Raw genomic sequence first — 16,738 nt, forward strand, 5'->3', positions numbered from 1 at the left:
CACGCAAGATTATTGTGATTGTACCTTTATATAGTTTGAAACCCCCTTTGCGACCTACAGTCCCACAATCACATAACTAATACAGGTCTGCAGAAATGTGATTGGGTTTGAATTTTTTCCTCAAGATCATATGAAGTTCATTCTTCACGCATTTTAACTGCATGTGTGCAACCATGTGCAGCACCACAAATGCCTTTGAGGAGAGACTGGCCCTAAATGTGCAGCGTTTCTACCCACCTCTTTGATGACAGTTTTTTGTGTGCTACTTTCAAGTGTGGTTCAGAAAAGGTTTAAACACTTTTGCCTTTAGACCTATTCGGATGACACGTTGTACATCCTAGCTCCTTTGAAACACACAGACTCCAAAACGAAGTATGAAAGGAGGCAGACACTGCTGTAGAAAGGGGAAATGGATTGGTAGTTCCAATAGTAAAAAAAATAATAAATGCTTCTCTGAGACATTTTTTATTAATCAAAAATATAAGAATAATTCTGTTTGAGTATGAATTGACATAAACAGAAAAGGCTAAATAAATGAAAAGTTTAAAGTGAAATGCAACAACCTTGTTTCTTATAAGTGCTTGTGAAGTCAGGCTATTCTAACTGTGTTAGGATGTTTACGTGTGTCAAACCAAAATTGGGTTACTTGAAGAGTGGAATTTGCTGTGTCTATTGTTGACATTGTAGAGACTCATCCACCCTGAATAATAATGCAGCTGTTTTGGAATATTTTCTTGAAGCTGCAGAGAATCCAACAGGTCAAGAAAAAACAGAAATATTCTACATTTGGTCATTTTTAATTCAGCCACGACAGGCAGCTGTTTTTAGCCAAATTGCTCTCATAAACCCACTGCAAGCACTTAACTGCAGGCAGAGAAAGTTAGCAACTAGATAGTGAATATTATGAAGCATTTAGCAGGTTAATACTCAGATATTTCCCTCAAGAGGACAAAAGAAGCTAAAATAGTGAGTATTTTATCATGACTCCAAATGAATAGTGGTGTTGCTTCATGTCTGCTGGATGAGTATGAGTTTAGTCACACATGTTCACCATAACAGCAGTAATGTTGTTTTTATGGTTTGGTTCACTGCTCTTTTGTTGCTAATTTTTGTTTCTAATTTCTCATTTGATTTCGTCTCTGTGTGTCGGTGGCTTGGTGTGTAGGAGCTAAGGGAGAGGGTCCTGCGGGGAAAGTACCGTATTCCTTTCTACATGTCCACAGACTGTGAAAACCTGCTGAAGAAACTACTTGTGCTCAACCCTGTCAAACGAGGCAGTTTGGAGGTATTACCGCCGTTTGCATTGTTGCATCTTCACTGTTATTTGCTCTCTGTTCAGAAATGTTTTGCACTGCAGCCTGCTTGCAGTCAAACAGACAGTCCTAATGATTCGGAGCAAGATAGCTGTGCGTCATCTGAAAGCAACAACAATAGAACAGTCTGTCAGACAGAGATTTGGAAACATTATTCATCTGAGATCAATGAGTGGTCTTGCACAATTCTTTGTTGAAGCGTTGTAACAAATAAAACCAAAGTGGTTGTAGCTTGTTTCTCATTTGCAAACATTATATTGTTGTCAGTTCACACTCAGTCTGTTCAGAGTCAATACCAACCCTATGCTCAGAAACAGGGTGTTCACTTGTAAAGATTTCTATGCCAATAATAACAAATCACACTGTACAGCCCCCCGCTAAACTTGTGATCAAAAGGATTTCATAAAGAAGTGGTCCTTTTCTCATATGTCTTGTGTAATTTGCTTTGCACTGTTAATTGTACAACACTGTTGTGTTGTACAATTAACAGACATGAGTAATGATTAATTATGTGTCATTAAGAGATTAATGACTGAATTGCAGATGAGCTAATTGGACATACTTGAGTTCTAACTGTCTTTGTTTCTTTGTTAGCAAATCATGAAAGATCATTGGATGAATGTGGGTCATGAGGAGGAGGAGCTAAAGCCTTACATCGAGCCTGAGGCGGACTTTAGCGATTCATCCAGAATAGGTGTGTATGTGTGTGTGTGTGTGTGTGTGCGTGTGTGTAGATGTCACTCTTAATATAATGTCCAATACACTGACTCTGATTTATGGTGACTTCCATCCGCCAACAGAGCTCATGGTGACGATGGGCTTCCCTAAAGATGAGATCACAGACTCTTTACATGCTCAGAAGTACGACGATGTCATGGCCACCTACCTGCTGTTGGGCAGAAAAGCTCCAGAGGTGAGTTTGTGTGACTTACATCAGCCTGACATCATCACCAGCATTATGTCATGTGACCATAATCCCTCATCCTGTGTCTCTATATCTCAGTTCGAGGGGAGCGAGCCCCTGACCAACAGCATCCTTGGTCAGCGACAGCGACCGACCAGTGACATCAACAGCAGCTCCAGCATTTCTCCCGCCCATCCCAAGGTCACACGCAGCATCTCGGCCAATCAGAAGCAGCGCCGCTACAGTGATCATGGTGGGGATGATGATGGTGGTGGTGGTGGTGTCGTAGAAAAGCCAAGTAAAGTAACCTCGTCCTTCCCAGCTCTGAGATTGATGCTGGCTGCGTGCTGTGTAGGGGGAAGTTGCTCTCAGTCACTGACGATTGGCCAATAATCAGATACCAGTATCCATCCTGCTGATGTGCATCTGAGCAATGCACTAGAGTACTACCAGCTCCACTGATGCTGAGGCTGAGGCTGAATAAAGCTTTAGTAAAGTAAAGTCTTCCTCTTAGGAATGATAAATAAAGCCTATTTCATTCCTTCACAATTGACCAACTGTTATGGATAAACAGAGGTGTACATCAAACCTAAACTAACTTTTTTGTTTGCTAAATGTTGTTAATTTTCATAATCAGTTTATTTTATTGTACAAATCAGTGACTCAACCTCAACACTGCTGCGGTTGTGTAGCAGGTTCCTCCTGTGTCATGTGGGGCCATTGTGTCTGGCGCCGTCTTCTGGCTGGCTGGCTGCCTTCCTGCAGCTCCCTCAGGAACAGCACCTCAAAGCATGAGGAGGGAACAGCTTTGCTTTGTACCTGTTCACCTTGGCTTCTATAGCTGTACAACTTATTAAACAAAGTGATGTTGCAGAGTTTTATACTGGATAGACTGTATGATGTCTGAAACCTGGCTTTAACTGGCTTTGCTTGATGCTATTGTAACGAAGACCCCGTCTTTGTCTGTTCTTTTTTGTTTAAAGCATCCTGATATTGAAGCTGTAGAAATTATCGCATATTTGGTGGAAAGTGTGTGAGCATGTTCTCATATGTGTGTCTCTCCTAGTTGGTCCATCTGTGCCCCCGGCGGTGTCGTATACAAAGCGCGGCCAAGCTCTGAGTGTGGAAAGCGACCATAGGGAGGAGTGGGACGGAGCACGCCGGCTGGAGCTCAGCACTTCGAAAGGAGACGTTCCCGCTTCACCACTGGGAGTGCAGGAGAGGAAGAAAACTACGAGTGCTGTCGGGGTGAGGAAGTGGAGGACACAGTTGCTCACACATGTCCCCATACACTACATGCACATAAACAAATGGGTGCAGGTGGGTCCATAATGTTAAAAAAATGGATATTGAAGACAAAATAAACATTTAGGTGCGTTCTAGTTTTCACTCTATGAATGACCAGGCTTCATTAATGCTCAGTCTAAAATGCTTTAACATGTTTTTTGGACTCTCTTTCCTTTAACAGACTAATGGATCAATGACTCGCAGGAACACATATGTGTGTGAACGATCCTCTACTGATCGCTATACACCCATTCCCAATGGCAAAGACAGCAGGTAAACGCAAACACATTGACAGTTAATTACAGGGTGAGATCCAGCTTTCCATGTTCTGTGTTTTCTTGTCCAAGCCAATAATAATACAAACCCCATTATACAAATGAGCAAGTTTTGGTGAAATCTCATCATCCTTGGTCCCCAGTTTAACTGAGGTGTCAGGGAGCACCCCATCCACTGCAATTAGCGCCACACGACCTCGTCACACCAAGTCCATGTCATCGTCAGGGCATCCTTCAAAAAGCACACTGCCCCCTATTGAAGACAACACAGAGCTTAAAGCCAGGTGAGCTTTAATTTACCTCTAAATTACAGCATATAAAGTGAGCATGCTGATATACTAAATCTTTTGACAAATATAGTGATCTCTCCAATAATTATATGTTGTAGCTCCTCTCCTCGGGGTCCCTCCACCTCTCCTTCTGCACACAGTATTAGCACCCCAGAGAAGAACCGCTTCCCCCGCGGTACCACCAGTCGCAGCACCTTCCATGGAGCTCAGCTTAGAGACCGGCGCAGCGCTACCTACAACGGCCCCCCAGCTTCACCCACACTGTCCCATGATACGGGGGCTCTTGCTCAGCAACGCAGGGGCACCTCCACTGGGATCATCAGCAAGATCACCTCCAAGTTTGTCCGCAGGTCAGTGAAGGACAAACGGCTGCTCACGATACTCTAGGGGCCAGATTTACTAAAGGTTCGTGTAAGCAAAAACGTGTGCAAACTTGATATCACCAGCTAACATGTAAGCTGATCTACGGTGTGCACGCAGAATGAGGTATTTCAAATGTGAAAAGTGCACCTGTTCATTTACTACTTTCGCCTTAATGATTATACAATTTGGGGCATTTGAATTTTATTGCAAAGTAATGGGAGGGTAACATGTAAATACATTTATTTACTACACGCAATGTGATCTAACAAGCTTAAAAGCAATTTCGTGTGAGTGTAACAGCCTCTGTATTTAATACGTTTGAAAGGAAGGTGCAAACCGCCAAATGTTGTGCAGAGATGGCTGCTGTTATCTTTGCGAGTTGATCCAGCCATAATGAAAGAAGACATACAGAAATTAACAATATTAGATAATATTATTCTATATCCAATATATAGAAATTCAATAATTTTATTTATTCGATTAACTATATTAATGGAATTGTGTTTTTGTATTTTCCTTAAAGCTTTGGCAATACTGTTGTATTAACATTCATGCCAATAAAGCAAATTTCGTTTCAACCTGACTTCTTTTCTCCGTGAGGTGGAAGAATTTAGAAAGTTGCGTGACGCTTCGGAGAGCCCCCAGCTGCCCTAGTGCATGGATCACGCGTAAAATCCATCCAGTCAGAGGAAATGATCCCAAACTGTTCACAGCGCGCTGGTGTTACAGCGTCACAACCCATTTTTCAGGTGTGCTGTCCCAAGTACTTAGTGCACTCTCAGGCAGGATGGGCAGGTACATACGATTTCCACATACTCAGGATGCACTGAATGAAACAAACTGAGATTTTTATGCAGTGGCTGCTTTCCCTCCCTACTCTCATGACGGAAACCATTAAAACACGCAAAACCCTCATTTAAATACTGCACATTGTGTTTCCTCCTGTTGTCATCTACGCAATAATTCTTAGTTGTTCACCCATAACAGGAACTAAATCGCACGTGCAATATTTTAGAATGCGCACACAATTTAGTAGTCTTTACTCAGGATTTTAGTAAATCCAGCGCCAGGTTGTAACCAACACTTCTTGCACCTAACACCGAATAGTTAAGGTATTCACATTACCTTTGTCAGGGATTGTGAAATGCAAGTTGAAGTTGCAAACATTTAGTCTCAGCTGTCTCAAAACCCCCCGGGCATAAAAAGCCAAAGTATGCTGCTTTATGAAATTGTAAAAGGGTAGGTGTAGTTTTGAAAAAAATTGTTGTTCTTTTCCTGCTTAGTCCAATAAACTTGTGGATGCCGGTTTATGTCTCTGCATGCTGTCGAAAGGTTTGTTAGATGGTAAAAATAGTCAATGATCTTGATTACTAATCATACTAAATGTGAGTTTGATAAAGTACTTGCTCGTTCAAATTTGGGAAATGCCAATTTAGACTTCTTCAAAGGTGGACGACTGGTCAAACTAAGTCTTGTAAATAAAATTTTTACTGTATTGCATCTGCTGATCTGCTACTTTATATAGACATTCTCTGTATATGCGCACACAACATGAATCTTAATATGCTTAATATCTTATTCTGATATCTTCATTTTACTTTACTATGTATTCGAAACAGTATGAAACAGGACTACAGCCATTCTAGCAGCTCTGTGAGGTTGCACTTTAGCAACACATAAATTTGAGCTAAATGCTAACATCAGCATGCTAACATGCTCGAATTAACAATGCTATCATGCTGACGTGTGGCAGGTATAACGTGGACCATGGTCACTATTTTAGTTTAGTATGTTAATGTTGACAGCTGACGTGGGTTGGAATAGTTTGTGTTTTTTCTTCAGGTATTTGAAATTTCGACTAATGGCTAAAAATGGCTATTGCGTACTATTACATTCTCAGTGGGGATCGAGTAGCTGTCACTCCCTAAGTTGAGAGATTCCATTTACCTTTAAAATCATCCATGAATTTGTTTGTCTCTGGTTAAGCCTAAAAATAGTAAATTCCCCTAAACCTCTATCTAAAGAGAGATAAAGTTTTTTTAGAGATATAAAGTTTACATCTCTTTAGATAGTGAAAATAAAGAAAGCCTCACACACTCTCCCTGCCTCTTTAAAATAAATACATTGTCTTATCTATTCCCAATCCTTAGTGAGCTTATTATACATCCATACCATTACTCCTTGCTGTTAGTAAGACAAGCAAAAGATAGAACCTCCTCATCCATACATGAGTTAGCTCCTTGTGTCACCTTCATGCTGGCCCATCTGGTAGAGGCTCACAGCTTTCTCTCCTTTTCTCCCCGCATAGAGCTCTGTCTTTCAGGTCGACCCGGAGGTAGGAGAACACGCTTGCTGCACCTGTCCCCCTTGTCAAAGAAAGCCCCACAAACCTCTCCACTATGACCTTCGCCTATGTTTCCTTAACCCTTTAAGTACTTGCCCACTACACCACATCCTTGCCTATTGAATCCGTTGTTATGCCGTGTACTTCCTCCCCTTTGTGTCCGCTGCCTCGAGAGCAAACCTCACGGCTCACCAGCTTTTCCTGTACTAAGCCATGATATCTGCTTCTCAAGTTGCTGGCTTTCCTCTCCTTACTCTCCCCCGTCTTCATGCTGAGCTTAAGATAAAAGATGAAATTATGGAGGCAGAATCAAAGATTAAGAGCCACTTTTTCACTCCTTACAGATCAGTGGGGATTAAGGAAAGGTAGCGTGCAGTAGACGGGATGATGCATTTGGTTATTGTGAAGGAGCTACAATAGTACGTGCCTCAAGAAGTCACACTCACCTCATTGTGTGCTGAACCCTGATACCCAGGACTGGATTCTTTCCTGGCATGATGCCTGACAACCCTCTCTGTGTCCAGTGATGATGGGGGTGGTGTTGGTGGTGGGAACCCATGTTGACGTCAGCTTGTGAGAGTAACAGTGTCTTCCTGGTTTATTTCAGGGTGCCTAGTGAGGGAGAGGCCAGTGCCAGGACAGAAACACCAAGGTGAGATTTTGACACGTAGATTTCATGGATAGTAACCGACCTCTGCTTCCTTCAACGTCTCTCTCCACTTCTTTTTCTGCTCTTTCTGTCTTTCTTCTTGTTGTAGAAGTGTGTCAGGCGATACAAAGGAGGACGGCAGTCGGGACTCCAAGCCCCGCTCGCTGCGTTTCACCTGGAGCATGAAGACCACTTCCTCCATGGAGCCAGCTGAGATGATGAGGGAAATCCGAAAGGTTCTGGACGCCAACAGCTGCGATTACGAGCAGCGCGAGCGCTTCCTGCTTTTCTGTGTCCACGGCGACGCTCGCCAGGACAACCTGGTCCAATGGGAGATGGAGGTGTGCAAGCTGCCCCGCCTTTCACTCAACGGCGTGCGCTTCAAGAGGATATCGGGCACGTCCATCGCCTTTAAGAATATCGCCTGCAAAATTGCCAATGAGCTCAAACTGTGACAGCAGATGGAGTCACCGTCAGTCTTGGTGAGCTCTGGTTATGGTCTCATCTCATCACTGGATTAGTGTTGACTTACAGGACAAAATTCAGCACTGAAGGTCCTCACCACGCAGAATCAGTGTGGACTTGGCTGGTAACGTGCAATACTGGCCACGAATGTACTGTACAGGGTAGTGGATCAGAGAAATGCGAGAGAAATCGCAAGGTTTGACCTCTGTGACGGAGAGATAGCAAAAACAGCTAAACACCTTTCCTTTTTTTCCCCCTGTCCGGCCCTCTGTCTCTCTTATCAGCCCGCTGCTCCTCGTCATAGGACACATTCATTTAACACATGCAGTATGCAAATGAAAATGACCATCCTGCAATAATGTTTTCAATCTCTTTTTCTAAACGCCTACAACGAGCTCTATTCTCCTTGCTGAATAACCATTAAAATTACTGAAAGCTAAAATAGCCGCTTTTCCACCTGTGTTAAGTCAGTATATAGAGCAGGCTGGAGCCCATGCTAAAACTATGTAAAAAGAGAATTGTACTGTATGCATAACATCTGCAGGTACTGTATTGTATATTGATTTTACGTTCTGTACAGAATTTTATTGTCTTTTTTCATGGGATTTGAGTTCTTTCCTAATATAATTGATGTCTCTTAAAGCATTATCCTTTCAGTCTGTGAGTTTTTTTTAATTCCTTTTTTTAAGAGCCACCATATGAAAATAGTGTTTTTAATTTTATTTAAAGAGCACTAAATTATTTTGTTGAATATTAAGGGATGTGCTCCCTTGCCTTTTATGTTATATTTTATTTGCCTACGGGAAAAAAAAAACACTAAGTTGCACCACATAGACTTGAGTAGTAACTTCAGTTAAAACTGAAATTGTGTTCACTTTATTTTCTCTCAGCAGTAGGTAGGTGATTTGGAGATCCTGCTGCAATTGCACAAGTTTTCCAGGGTGATGTGTATGAACATGAGAGTATGCACCTGTATTTCTTTCGTGATAGTTTTGTAGTCCTCAATTACAAAAAAAAAGCAGGTTTAAATTGGTTTACTTCAGAAAGCGGAGGACCAAAGGACTGAAGATGCACGACCAGTCAAACAATCCCCTTGAAAGAAGCAGTTTGTCTCGCGGGGCCTTTCTAAAGAGCCTGATTTAGTCCTGCCACCAGTGTCATTATGCAGGTACTTGTTTATCTCCTTGCTTGTGTTTTTTTTTTTTTTTTTTTTTTTTTATTCAGCGGATTTATTGTATTTATTCCATTACATTGTAATGTGCTGCTTTGTAGAATTGAGGCGTGCACTTTGTTGGAGAAAATAAAAAGGATTTTATTTGTTTGTATTTATTTTATTTTATTTCTCTAATCTGAAATACACAACTAACTTCAAGATGACAGTTTCCCTAAAGCAATGAAGTAGATGTGTGTTGTTTAGCTTTGAGCACCAGGTTGCGATGTCGTGCTACAAAGTGCCAGCAAGGAGCGCAGATGAGATGGAACAGCTATTAATGTAAACCTTTATTGACTCTAAATAGCATGAAATTAGTCAGTAATGTAATCCTAATCATGACACAATTGACGTTTTGCAGACATGTTAGTCAAAGGTAAAGCATTATGAACAATATCCTCAGTTTTCCACTTCAGTTCCTTTAAAGTTGTGAAAATAGTTCCAAGTCTGCCCAAAAGGTTTTCAATACTTGATATGAAAAACTGTGATTTCAATACTTCTTAAAACATTATAAACCAGTAACGCTAAAAATGTAAGTAAGGATTTACAGGTAGAGTCTCACACAAGATTTCTGTTGATATTTTCCAAATTATAAACAAATATGCATGTAACTGTTGTGGTCCCTCTTAAACTTACAAAAGCTTCATTTACAAATCTTTTTTTAGCATACAAGTGGAAAGACAGAAAAATTTGTAAACATTTCGTTTTGGCAGATTTGTTCAGTTAAACACGTTAACAGGTTAAAAAGTACCATTTCAGTATTACTTTCTGTAGATAAATATGAGATTACAAATGTATAAACATCGCAGAGTCACATGAAAAGCTGAACAAAAAAATTAAAATAACCTCGCAAGATTTAATGGATTAATGAGCATGGATGCTGCATTCATCAGTATGAGACGACCTGTGTAAGGCCATGGTCATGCATGTCTTGACAACATATTGGGTCTAATCCTAACTTGAGAGGCATGCATTAACCTCGAAATGCATCTCAGCCAAATGTATTTGGTTGAGATGCATGCATTTATCTTGCACTGTCATGCACTGATTTCAATGGGAGATTTTAACAAAAGAAACGGGCAATGCCTGCCTTGCTCAAGTTAGGATCGACTGATAATCCTTTTCAGTGTTGTTCAGCAGTGCTTCATCTGCTGCAATCTCTTAACACAGAAACCACCCAAATAACTAGCCAACCAGTCAAAACCATCGCTTAGTTGCTCAGATCAATGACCAGGTGCTCATAAATCTGAGTTTTCCCTTTGAAGCTTGAGGCCAGCAGGAATTGCCGGTTGTCTATGGAGACTGGAGAGAAGGCCCTTGGCGCCTGGATGTTCACCTCCTGGAAATGGACAAACTCGCCCTTCTTGGCATCCCAGCGGTACACCTGAGTGAAAGAGTAATCGCTGCCCAGGATGGCATACTGCCAGCTGCCCATAGAGAAGGGCTGGAACACCATGGAGCCACGCGAGGGCATGGTCTGCAATTCTCTGAAGAGGGCCCCGTCCCAGCGCATCACTTTGGAGTCGCCAATGAAGCGTGTCAGACAGATGAAGAGGTCTGATTTGACCTGAAAATGCTTCACAGCATAGACGTCCTCCATCTCGGGGATGTCTGTGCGTCTGTCAAACAGCTTGGTGCCTTTGTTCCACTGGTAAATGACCGGCCTCTGGGAGCTGCTGGAGAGTATCAGGTGAGGTTTGGAGGAGATCTCCATGTACTCCACATCGGTGTCCCGGTACCACGGGTGGAGCGATTGGTGAGAGTAGAAGCCATTACCATTCCACTTGTAGATGGTGGTGGAACCGGCCTTGGAGCTGTCGGCTATGATGAAGAAGGATTCTCCGTCGATGCGAAACGTCTCCACATCGTTTGGTTTTCGGATTTTGAGGATGTCAATGCCTTGGAGCTTGATGAATTTGTTTGCAGAGGTGTCACGCTTATAGATGTGCGAGCCACCAAACAGCTGAGCCACAATGATAAAGAGCTGGTTGTCGATGACCAGAGGTTTGCAAATCACCGTGGATGTGCCTGGTGAAGATAAAGAAAGGATAAAAACAATCCAGTGTCCCTTTGTGTTGTCTCCATCTAGTGGTTACTCTTCCAATCTAACCCCTTCCTTTTAAACTCATTCACAACCACATTATAATATATTTGAAATGATTTTTACTTACTGTCAATATCGTCAAAGTTTCTGAAGACCATCTCCACATGATCCCACTCTAGAAAGCTGCATTTCCCAATGAAAGGCTGGGCAAACACCACATACTGGTCACTCTCAAAGGAAAATGACTCCGCTGATATGGATTCAAACTTCAGGGACTGGTAGGAAGCAAACTCTGTGAGAGAAACAAAAATGCACTTTAAATGGTATTAAATCGTCAGGAGAAGCAGTGATGATTGTAAGAAACATTGAATTAAAACACCAGTATTTTTTTGTACTCCACCTGTGGTGATACAGTCGAAGGACTGTGGCGCTAGATCGTTGATCTTCTTGTCCAGCTGTGAGGCCGGGCCTTTACAGTAAATCTGATCCACTGTGGCGTTGGTGCTGTATATCCACTCCACCAACCACTTCAGTTTACAGTCACAGGTGAACTGGTTCCCTCGCAGGTCTCTGAAGGGACAAAACCACCAAACTAACTTCCCAATCCCTCCAAAGCTAACAGGAATACTCCCAGCATTTTGAATGGATTATTATTTAACGCTGTAGTCGCTGAAGTATGACTTCAGGCTTTTGCTCTCTGGCTCTCACAGCTGCACTCTGTACTCTCATTAATATCAACAGGGTGTGAACATCTTCAGTGGGTGATGGATGGCAAACCATCTCTCTTCCTCACTGCAGCATGTAATTTTAATGCTGTTAAAAGTACCACCCACACATTTTTCATGCTTTGGCTGAAGTGGAATAATGATGCAGTGTTCTATATATAGAAGAACTCATTGTTCATAATAGCATACATAATACTTTATGTTATGTAACACTATCTTTTTGTTTCCAGCTAATGCAGGATTAAAACTCATACTTACACTTTCGTCAAGGCCTCAAGGCCCTTGAACAAGTCTTTGGGCAGAGTCTCCAGATTATTGTAGGCCAGACTCCTGAAAAAGAGAAAACAATGGCAGCTGCTCCCTGACAATTGATCAAACATACGGCTTATTGTTCTTGTTTCGTCATCTATTCAATTGACCTTCCCTCTTCATGCTATTTGTGAGATGTAGAACTTCCAGTGCTTCATCATAAAAACCTACATGTGGATGCCGTTACGCAGTGTTACCTTGCTGTGGCATGTATGTATGGCCACCCTACAGACTGAAGGCAGGAACATTGCTTATTGCAAGTTTGAGGAAATGTTAGGCTATTTTTAGAGCTGCCTTCTCAGCCATTTTACGGCTTTCTCTGCCACAAAAATGAGGGAGAAAAGTGTTGAGGAGGTTGTTGCAGTTTATTTCCATAGTTTTCTCCAAGCTTTATCTTAAATATCATGACATCATCTTGTGTTCATGCCCAACACCACTTTTTTGATATTTTGGTTTTAGTGAGGCAAACTCAACATTGATGTTCTGCTGACAAGGAAGAACTGAAGAGATTACTTGGTTACTAAATGAACTACTTACTAAATCTGTAACAATATATATATATATATACATATATATATATGTATACATATATATATATATATATATATATATATATATATATATATATATATATATGTATACATATATATATATATATATATATATATGTATATATGTATACATATATATATATATAATGGGCCTTAGGCATCTTAACTTTATTAAGTATATAATAACATAATAACAGCTGCACAGTGTCAATAGAAATGTCTGTGTAGCAGTAAATGTTGTGTAATAAGCGTTGTCAGCATTTCACTGGAGCATTGCTTGCCTGCACCTGCAGACACATTACAACACTTTCTACTGATACAAACTAACAGAAAGCTTCTGCACAATCAGTGATACAATTTGAAATTAAAATCAACTAAAAATCACATCCTCATCTACTTGTTAGTACTATTTTTGATGAAGAATACGTCTATTTTTTTGCACGGTATAGTAAAAAAATGCAGTTTATACTTACAGGTGCACTAAGGTTTTCAGTCCACGGAAAGCATTTGGTGAAATCGACTTTATTTGGTTGTTTTCGATGAACCTGAAAAAGGTGTTTAATAAATGCACAAGAAGTGAGAGACTGTGGTCTTTTAGACAGCTTCCAAGATAAATTTGCGTTATCTACTCACAGATACTCCAGATGAGGAAGACCAAGGAAAGCATCCTCGTTTATAGATTCCAGGTTGTTGGCTGTGAAGAGACTGTGTAGAGAGATCCATATTATATACGCCCTATATAATAACAAGCTGTTGTCCCACCTTAGCAGAAAATGGACCTGTGGTAGCTGGGTTACTGTTAAGAAGAAAGGTGAGGACCTTTCTTCTTAACAGTAACCCAGCTACATCAAAGACAAGGATCAATGCTCTATTAGGATACCTGCAGTCTTACATGTTTGTTTTGATTCAGTCAATACTTCACCCCATGAGACCAGAGTCAGGGGATTCCCTCTTCAAAAGGAGGGATTCCCCTTAAGTAAAGCTAATTCTGGAACCAGGTCTGGCTCACAATAGATGCATTTTAAGCTTTGGATGAATGCCCAGAGTGATTATTGTTTGAGCTCCCTATTCCGACCAATAGACTACAACAAGTCTGTTATAATGTGCAGTGTCAGCGGATCTTGAACATTAAACATGGCGTTGACCACCTCACTGGGGACTGACAGCATGCAATAAAGACTGAAGAACGAAAAGCTCCAGAGATTTCTCACAGGAGATGCAGGGCAGGCGTGTGGATGAAGATCTCTTTCGGGATTTCAGTGAATTCAGACTTGACGAATGATCTGTGGAGGAGGGGTGGACACGACAGACAGACACACTGATTAGCTTTAAAGCATAGACTGTCTCATACGGACAGTTATAGTCTGTTCCTTGGATATACATGACAGTGCAGCAGAAAAAGCCCACACGTCTTAATCAGCAGATAGGCTGGAGACACATATTACATTTGTAAAGCTCTGCAATGGAAAGCACTGGTGAGGAATTCATTATAAAACAACAGTAAATATGACTTACAGTGATATGACATCGGGGGGAAAGCTGCGAGGGATCAGTCCTGCGCTTTCGCACAGCGCGTTATCTTTGGTACATGTACATGATGGGGGACAGCGAGGCTGCCTGGGTTTCTTGCTGTCCACTACAAGTAAAACAGACGCCACTAAAAGTAAGCCGAGCCAGGGCGATCTTTTGGGCGTCTTGCGTGTATTTTCCATCCTTGCGAACGGCTGCGGGCACGACCTGCGCGTCGAACAGCCCTGCACATGAACCAGGGTCTCGGCTACGTTTCCTTTTCCACTGCTGTTTCTGCTGCTGCCTGGAGGCCAAGCGACGCGCTGCCCGCTCCTGTTTATCTCCGCAAAGTGCCGTGCGCCGTGCGCCGCCGCCGCCGCTCTGGAGGTGATTAAGCCGGGCGCCACGTACGTCCACAGCGCTGTAATTAACCTATGCTACACCCCCGGAAGAAAAACCAATATCCCCTGTGACAAAAACAAAAGTCTAATCAAATTCGCGGTGTAGTGGCTCGAGCACAGGAAAATAGCCTACCAGCTGGCGCGGTGACAAACGCGGTGTGACGGCAGGTGGGGCTCCCAGCGGGAGCAGACGGATCTTCTCCATCCAAAACCACGCCTATGATTTCAGCAAACGCCACACTCTCCGTGTCAAGCTGCCGGAGATTCCGCCCAATAGCCTAGGCAGAGGAATTGTGTAATTTTTCGTGAATCAGCCGGAGAAAATGAAACCCCGACATGAGCCTGCGGGCTGCTGCCTATGGCGCAGACGCACACGGGACTTCTATGCGGAAAGCGGGCTGGAGACGAGATGAAATAAATTGTCATCATGGAAAATAGTTGTAATTTTGGCTCTGTGGGTTCCACTAGACTGCCAAATGCTGCCTTTGAATAGCGTATATCATTAACTATAACTTTGTGCTTTTTCACATATGTTTGCGCATTTTGGGTTTCTTTCCTGGTTTGCGCGCGGTTTCCATGGCGACTGTGGATGCAAAATGTGGCTGGCCTGTGAAGGAGGGGTGTAGGGAAGCCCTCCTGTCATCCTGACATCTGTTCTTGCCTCGGTCAAATGAACCCCATCCCCCTCAAACCTCTCACAGACAAAAGGCAGGTCTTTGCTCCCATTATCAGTGACATGACGTTTTCAACTTAGAAAAAGCCACAAAGCCTGCTATCTTTCTGTTTTTTTGCTGTAACACATTGCCCTTACAGTTTTAATACAAAGTTCTCTTCTGCTTTGCCAGACATGACATGTGAGCCCTATAAGGACTTCTTCTTCTTCTCATTTCATTTCTCAGATCCCTCCAGAGTTATAAGATTAATATGTTTACTCACTGTGCCTGGCAGGGCTGCTTGTGCCAGACTTTTCTGGGGAGAAACATGTGCAGGGGTTTTTAAAAGGTCTCTGAATAAATACGCGCTGACCTGAACCTCCACTCTCGCTGTCCCCTGTCTGTTTACTATGATACAATCTTTCCTGTAAAAATGAAAGCCGACATTTGGAGGAGCAGGGTCATGCTCTGGGAGCCTGTTTCATGATATGTTGCTTTACTGTTTTAGAGGGAAAACTAGAGGAAAAAAGCTATTAACAGTGAGGGAGACACTCTAAAGGAGACTGCTTACATCTGAGAGGAAATGCACAGAGGGGAATTGTGGACATGGAGAAGCTGGAAGTGACAGAAAGTAACTGATGTCTTTTTTCATAATCCACTTTTACACAAAATGGAGAACACTGGATATTATTGTTGTGCTGCAAGATGATGCGTAGTTTCTGTGCTTCACAAATGCCATCATTCATTACCAGAATAGAACACACACTGTCCAGCAAGTATTTGACCACAGCAATGTCGACAGCTATTGATACGCCTGAGTTGTGTTGACTGTTAGTGGACTTTTAGGATCTGTATTTGTTTATCAAAAATAATGTAACAGTTTGTCTAATATGACTATATATTAAGATGCATAACCTCACTAACACATTTCTATAGTTAAAGAAAGAGACTTTTAGCATGAAAAACACATTTTCAAAGCAAATATTAGATTTTTTTCTTGTTGTGTCAAAACAGCCAATCTGCCAGAATGTCTATCCTGATCGACTGTCCTCCCCACTAGAGGGAAATGTGGAGCTAAGCTAGAGCCCTGCCAGAGGCAGATTTATTTGTGAGCTATCTATCTCTGCTCTTTAAAATTCTGTTTGGATTTCCACCAGAAGAGGATAGCTTTTGCTGAGAGCATTATTGTTTTATTTTTGGTTAGGTGAAAAATATGAATCTACAATTCATGCCCACAGTGGTGGCTAAAACGTTTTTGCTTTGTCTGAAAAACCATATTCATATTATGGTACAAAACAGAGGACTCATGCTCCACCTTCTTCATCCACCAGTGACAGCAGAACATTCAGTGAACATACTTTTGTTTTGCTGTTTGACCTGGACCTGTATTCTGTCTTAAGGTATCTTGTCAGTCGACAAAGCTGGCTTACACGACTGACAGGCTTT

At 42.0% G+C, this 16,738-nt stretch overlaps 2 protein-coding genes across 3 annotated transcripts in view; one reads left to right on the top strand and one right to left on the bottom strand.

The window, feature by feature from the left end:
• The window catches only part of mark1 (MAP/microtubule affinity-regulating kinase 1), a 32,131-nt gene extending 22,916 nt beyond the window's left edge, over positions 1-9,215 (top strand). Inside the window, exons 9-18 of one of the 2 annotated variants that reach the window (XM_038737488.1) lie at positions 1,166-1,285; positions 1,908-2,007; positions 2,114-2,226; positions 2,317-2,515; positions 3,284-3,465; positions 3,686-3,777; positions 3,923-4,063; positions 4,168-4,419; positions 7,384-7,428; positions 7,535-9,215. In XM_038737488.1, the coding sequence (XP_038593416.1) occupies positions 1,166-1,285; positions 1,908-2,007; positions 2,114-2,226; positions 2,317-2,515; positions 3,284-3,465; positions 3,686-3,777; positions 3,923-4,063; positions 4,168-4,419; positions 7,384-7,428; positions 7,535-7,880 (1,590 nt within the window). In that variant the 3' untranslated portion in view covers positions 7,881-9,215. The remainder of the gene's footprint in view (positions 1-1,165; positions 1,286-1,907; positions 2,008-2,113; positions 2,227-2,316; positions 2,516-3,283; positions 3,466-3,685; positions 3,778-3,922; positions 4,064-4,167; positions 4,420-7,383; positions 7,429-7,534) is intronic. The other variant, XM_038737489.1, reaches the window with a different exon arrangement.
• A 157-nt stretch (positions 9,216-9,372) lies between these two features.
• On the bottom strand, positions 9,373-14,987 carry LOC119917268 (leucine-rich glioma-inactivated protein 1-like). Its single transcript, XM_038737490.1, has 8 exons — positions 14,245-14,987; positions 13,941-14,012; positions 13,363-13,434; positions 13,203-13,274; positions 12,128-12,199; positions 11,545-11,714; positions 11,272-11,436; positions 9,373-11,128 (listed from the first exon to the last, which is right to left on the bottom strand). The coding sequence occupies exons 1-8, from the start codon at positions 14,439-14,441 to the stop codon at positions 10,311-10,313; spliced, it is 1,638 nt and encodes a 545-aa protein (XP_038593418.1). The 5' UTR covers positions 14,442-14,987; the 3' UTR covers positions 9,373-10,310.
• Between the last annotated feature and the right edge of the window lie 1,751 nt (positions 14,988-16,738).

This window comes from Micropterus salmoides, unplaced genomic scaffold, assembly GCF_014851395.1.
Source record: "Micropterus salmoides isolate LMB-PRFRI ecotype aquatic unplaced genomic scaffold, ASM1485139v1 Ms_hic_scaffold_22, whole genome shotgun sequence".
Taxonomy (NCBI): domain Eukaryota; kingdom Metazoa; phylum Chordata; class Actinopteri; order Centrarchiformes; family Centrarchidae; genus Micropterus; species Micropterus salmoides.

Coding starts and splice junctions, on each gene's coding strand:
- LOC119917268 (XM_038737490.1), bottom strand. CDS start 14,441: ATGGAAAATACACGCAAGACGCCCAAAAGATCGCCCTGGCTCGGCTTA. Junction 11,715..12,127: donor CTTGAGGCCTTGACGAAAGT/GTAAGTATGAGT, acceptor TTGTCCCTTCAG/AGACCTGCGAGGGAACCAGT. Junction 11,437..11,544: donor CTTCGACTGTATCACCACAG/GTGGAGTACAAA, acceptor TTTCTCTCACAG/AGTTTGCTTCCTACCAGTCC.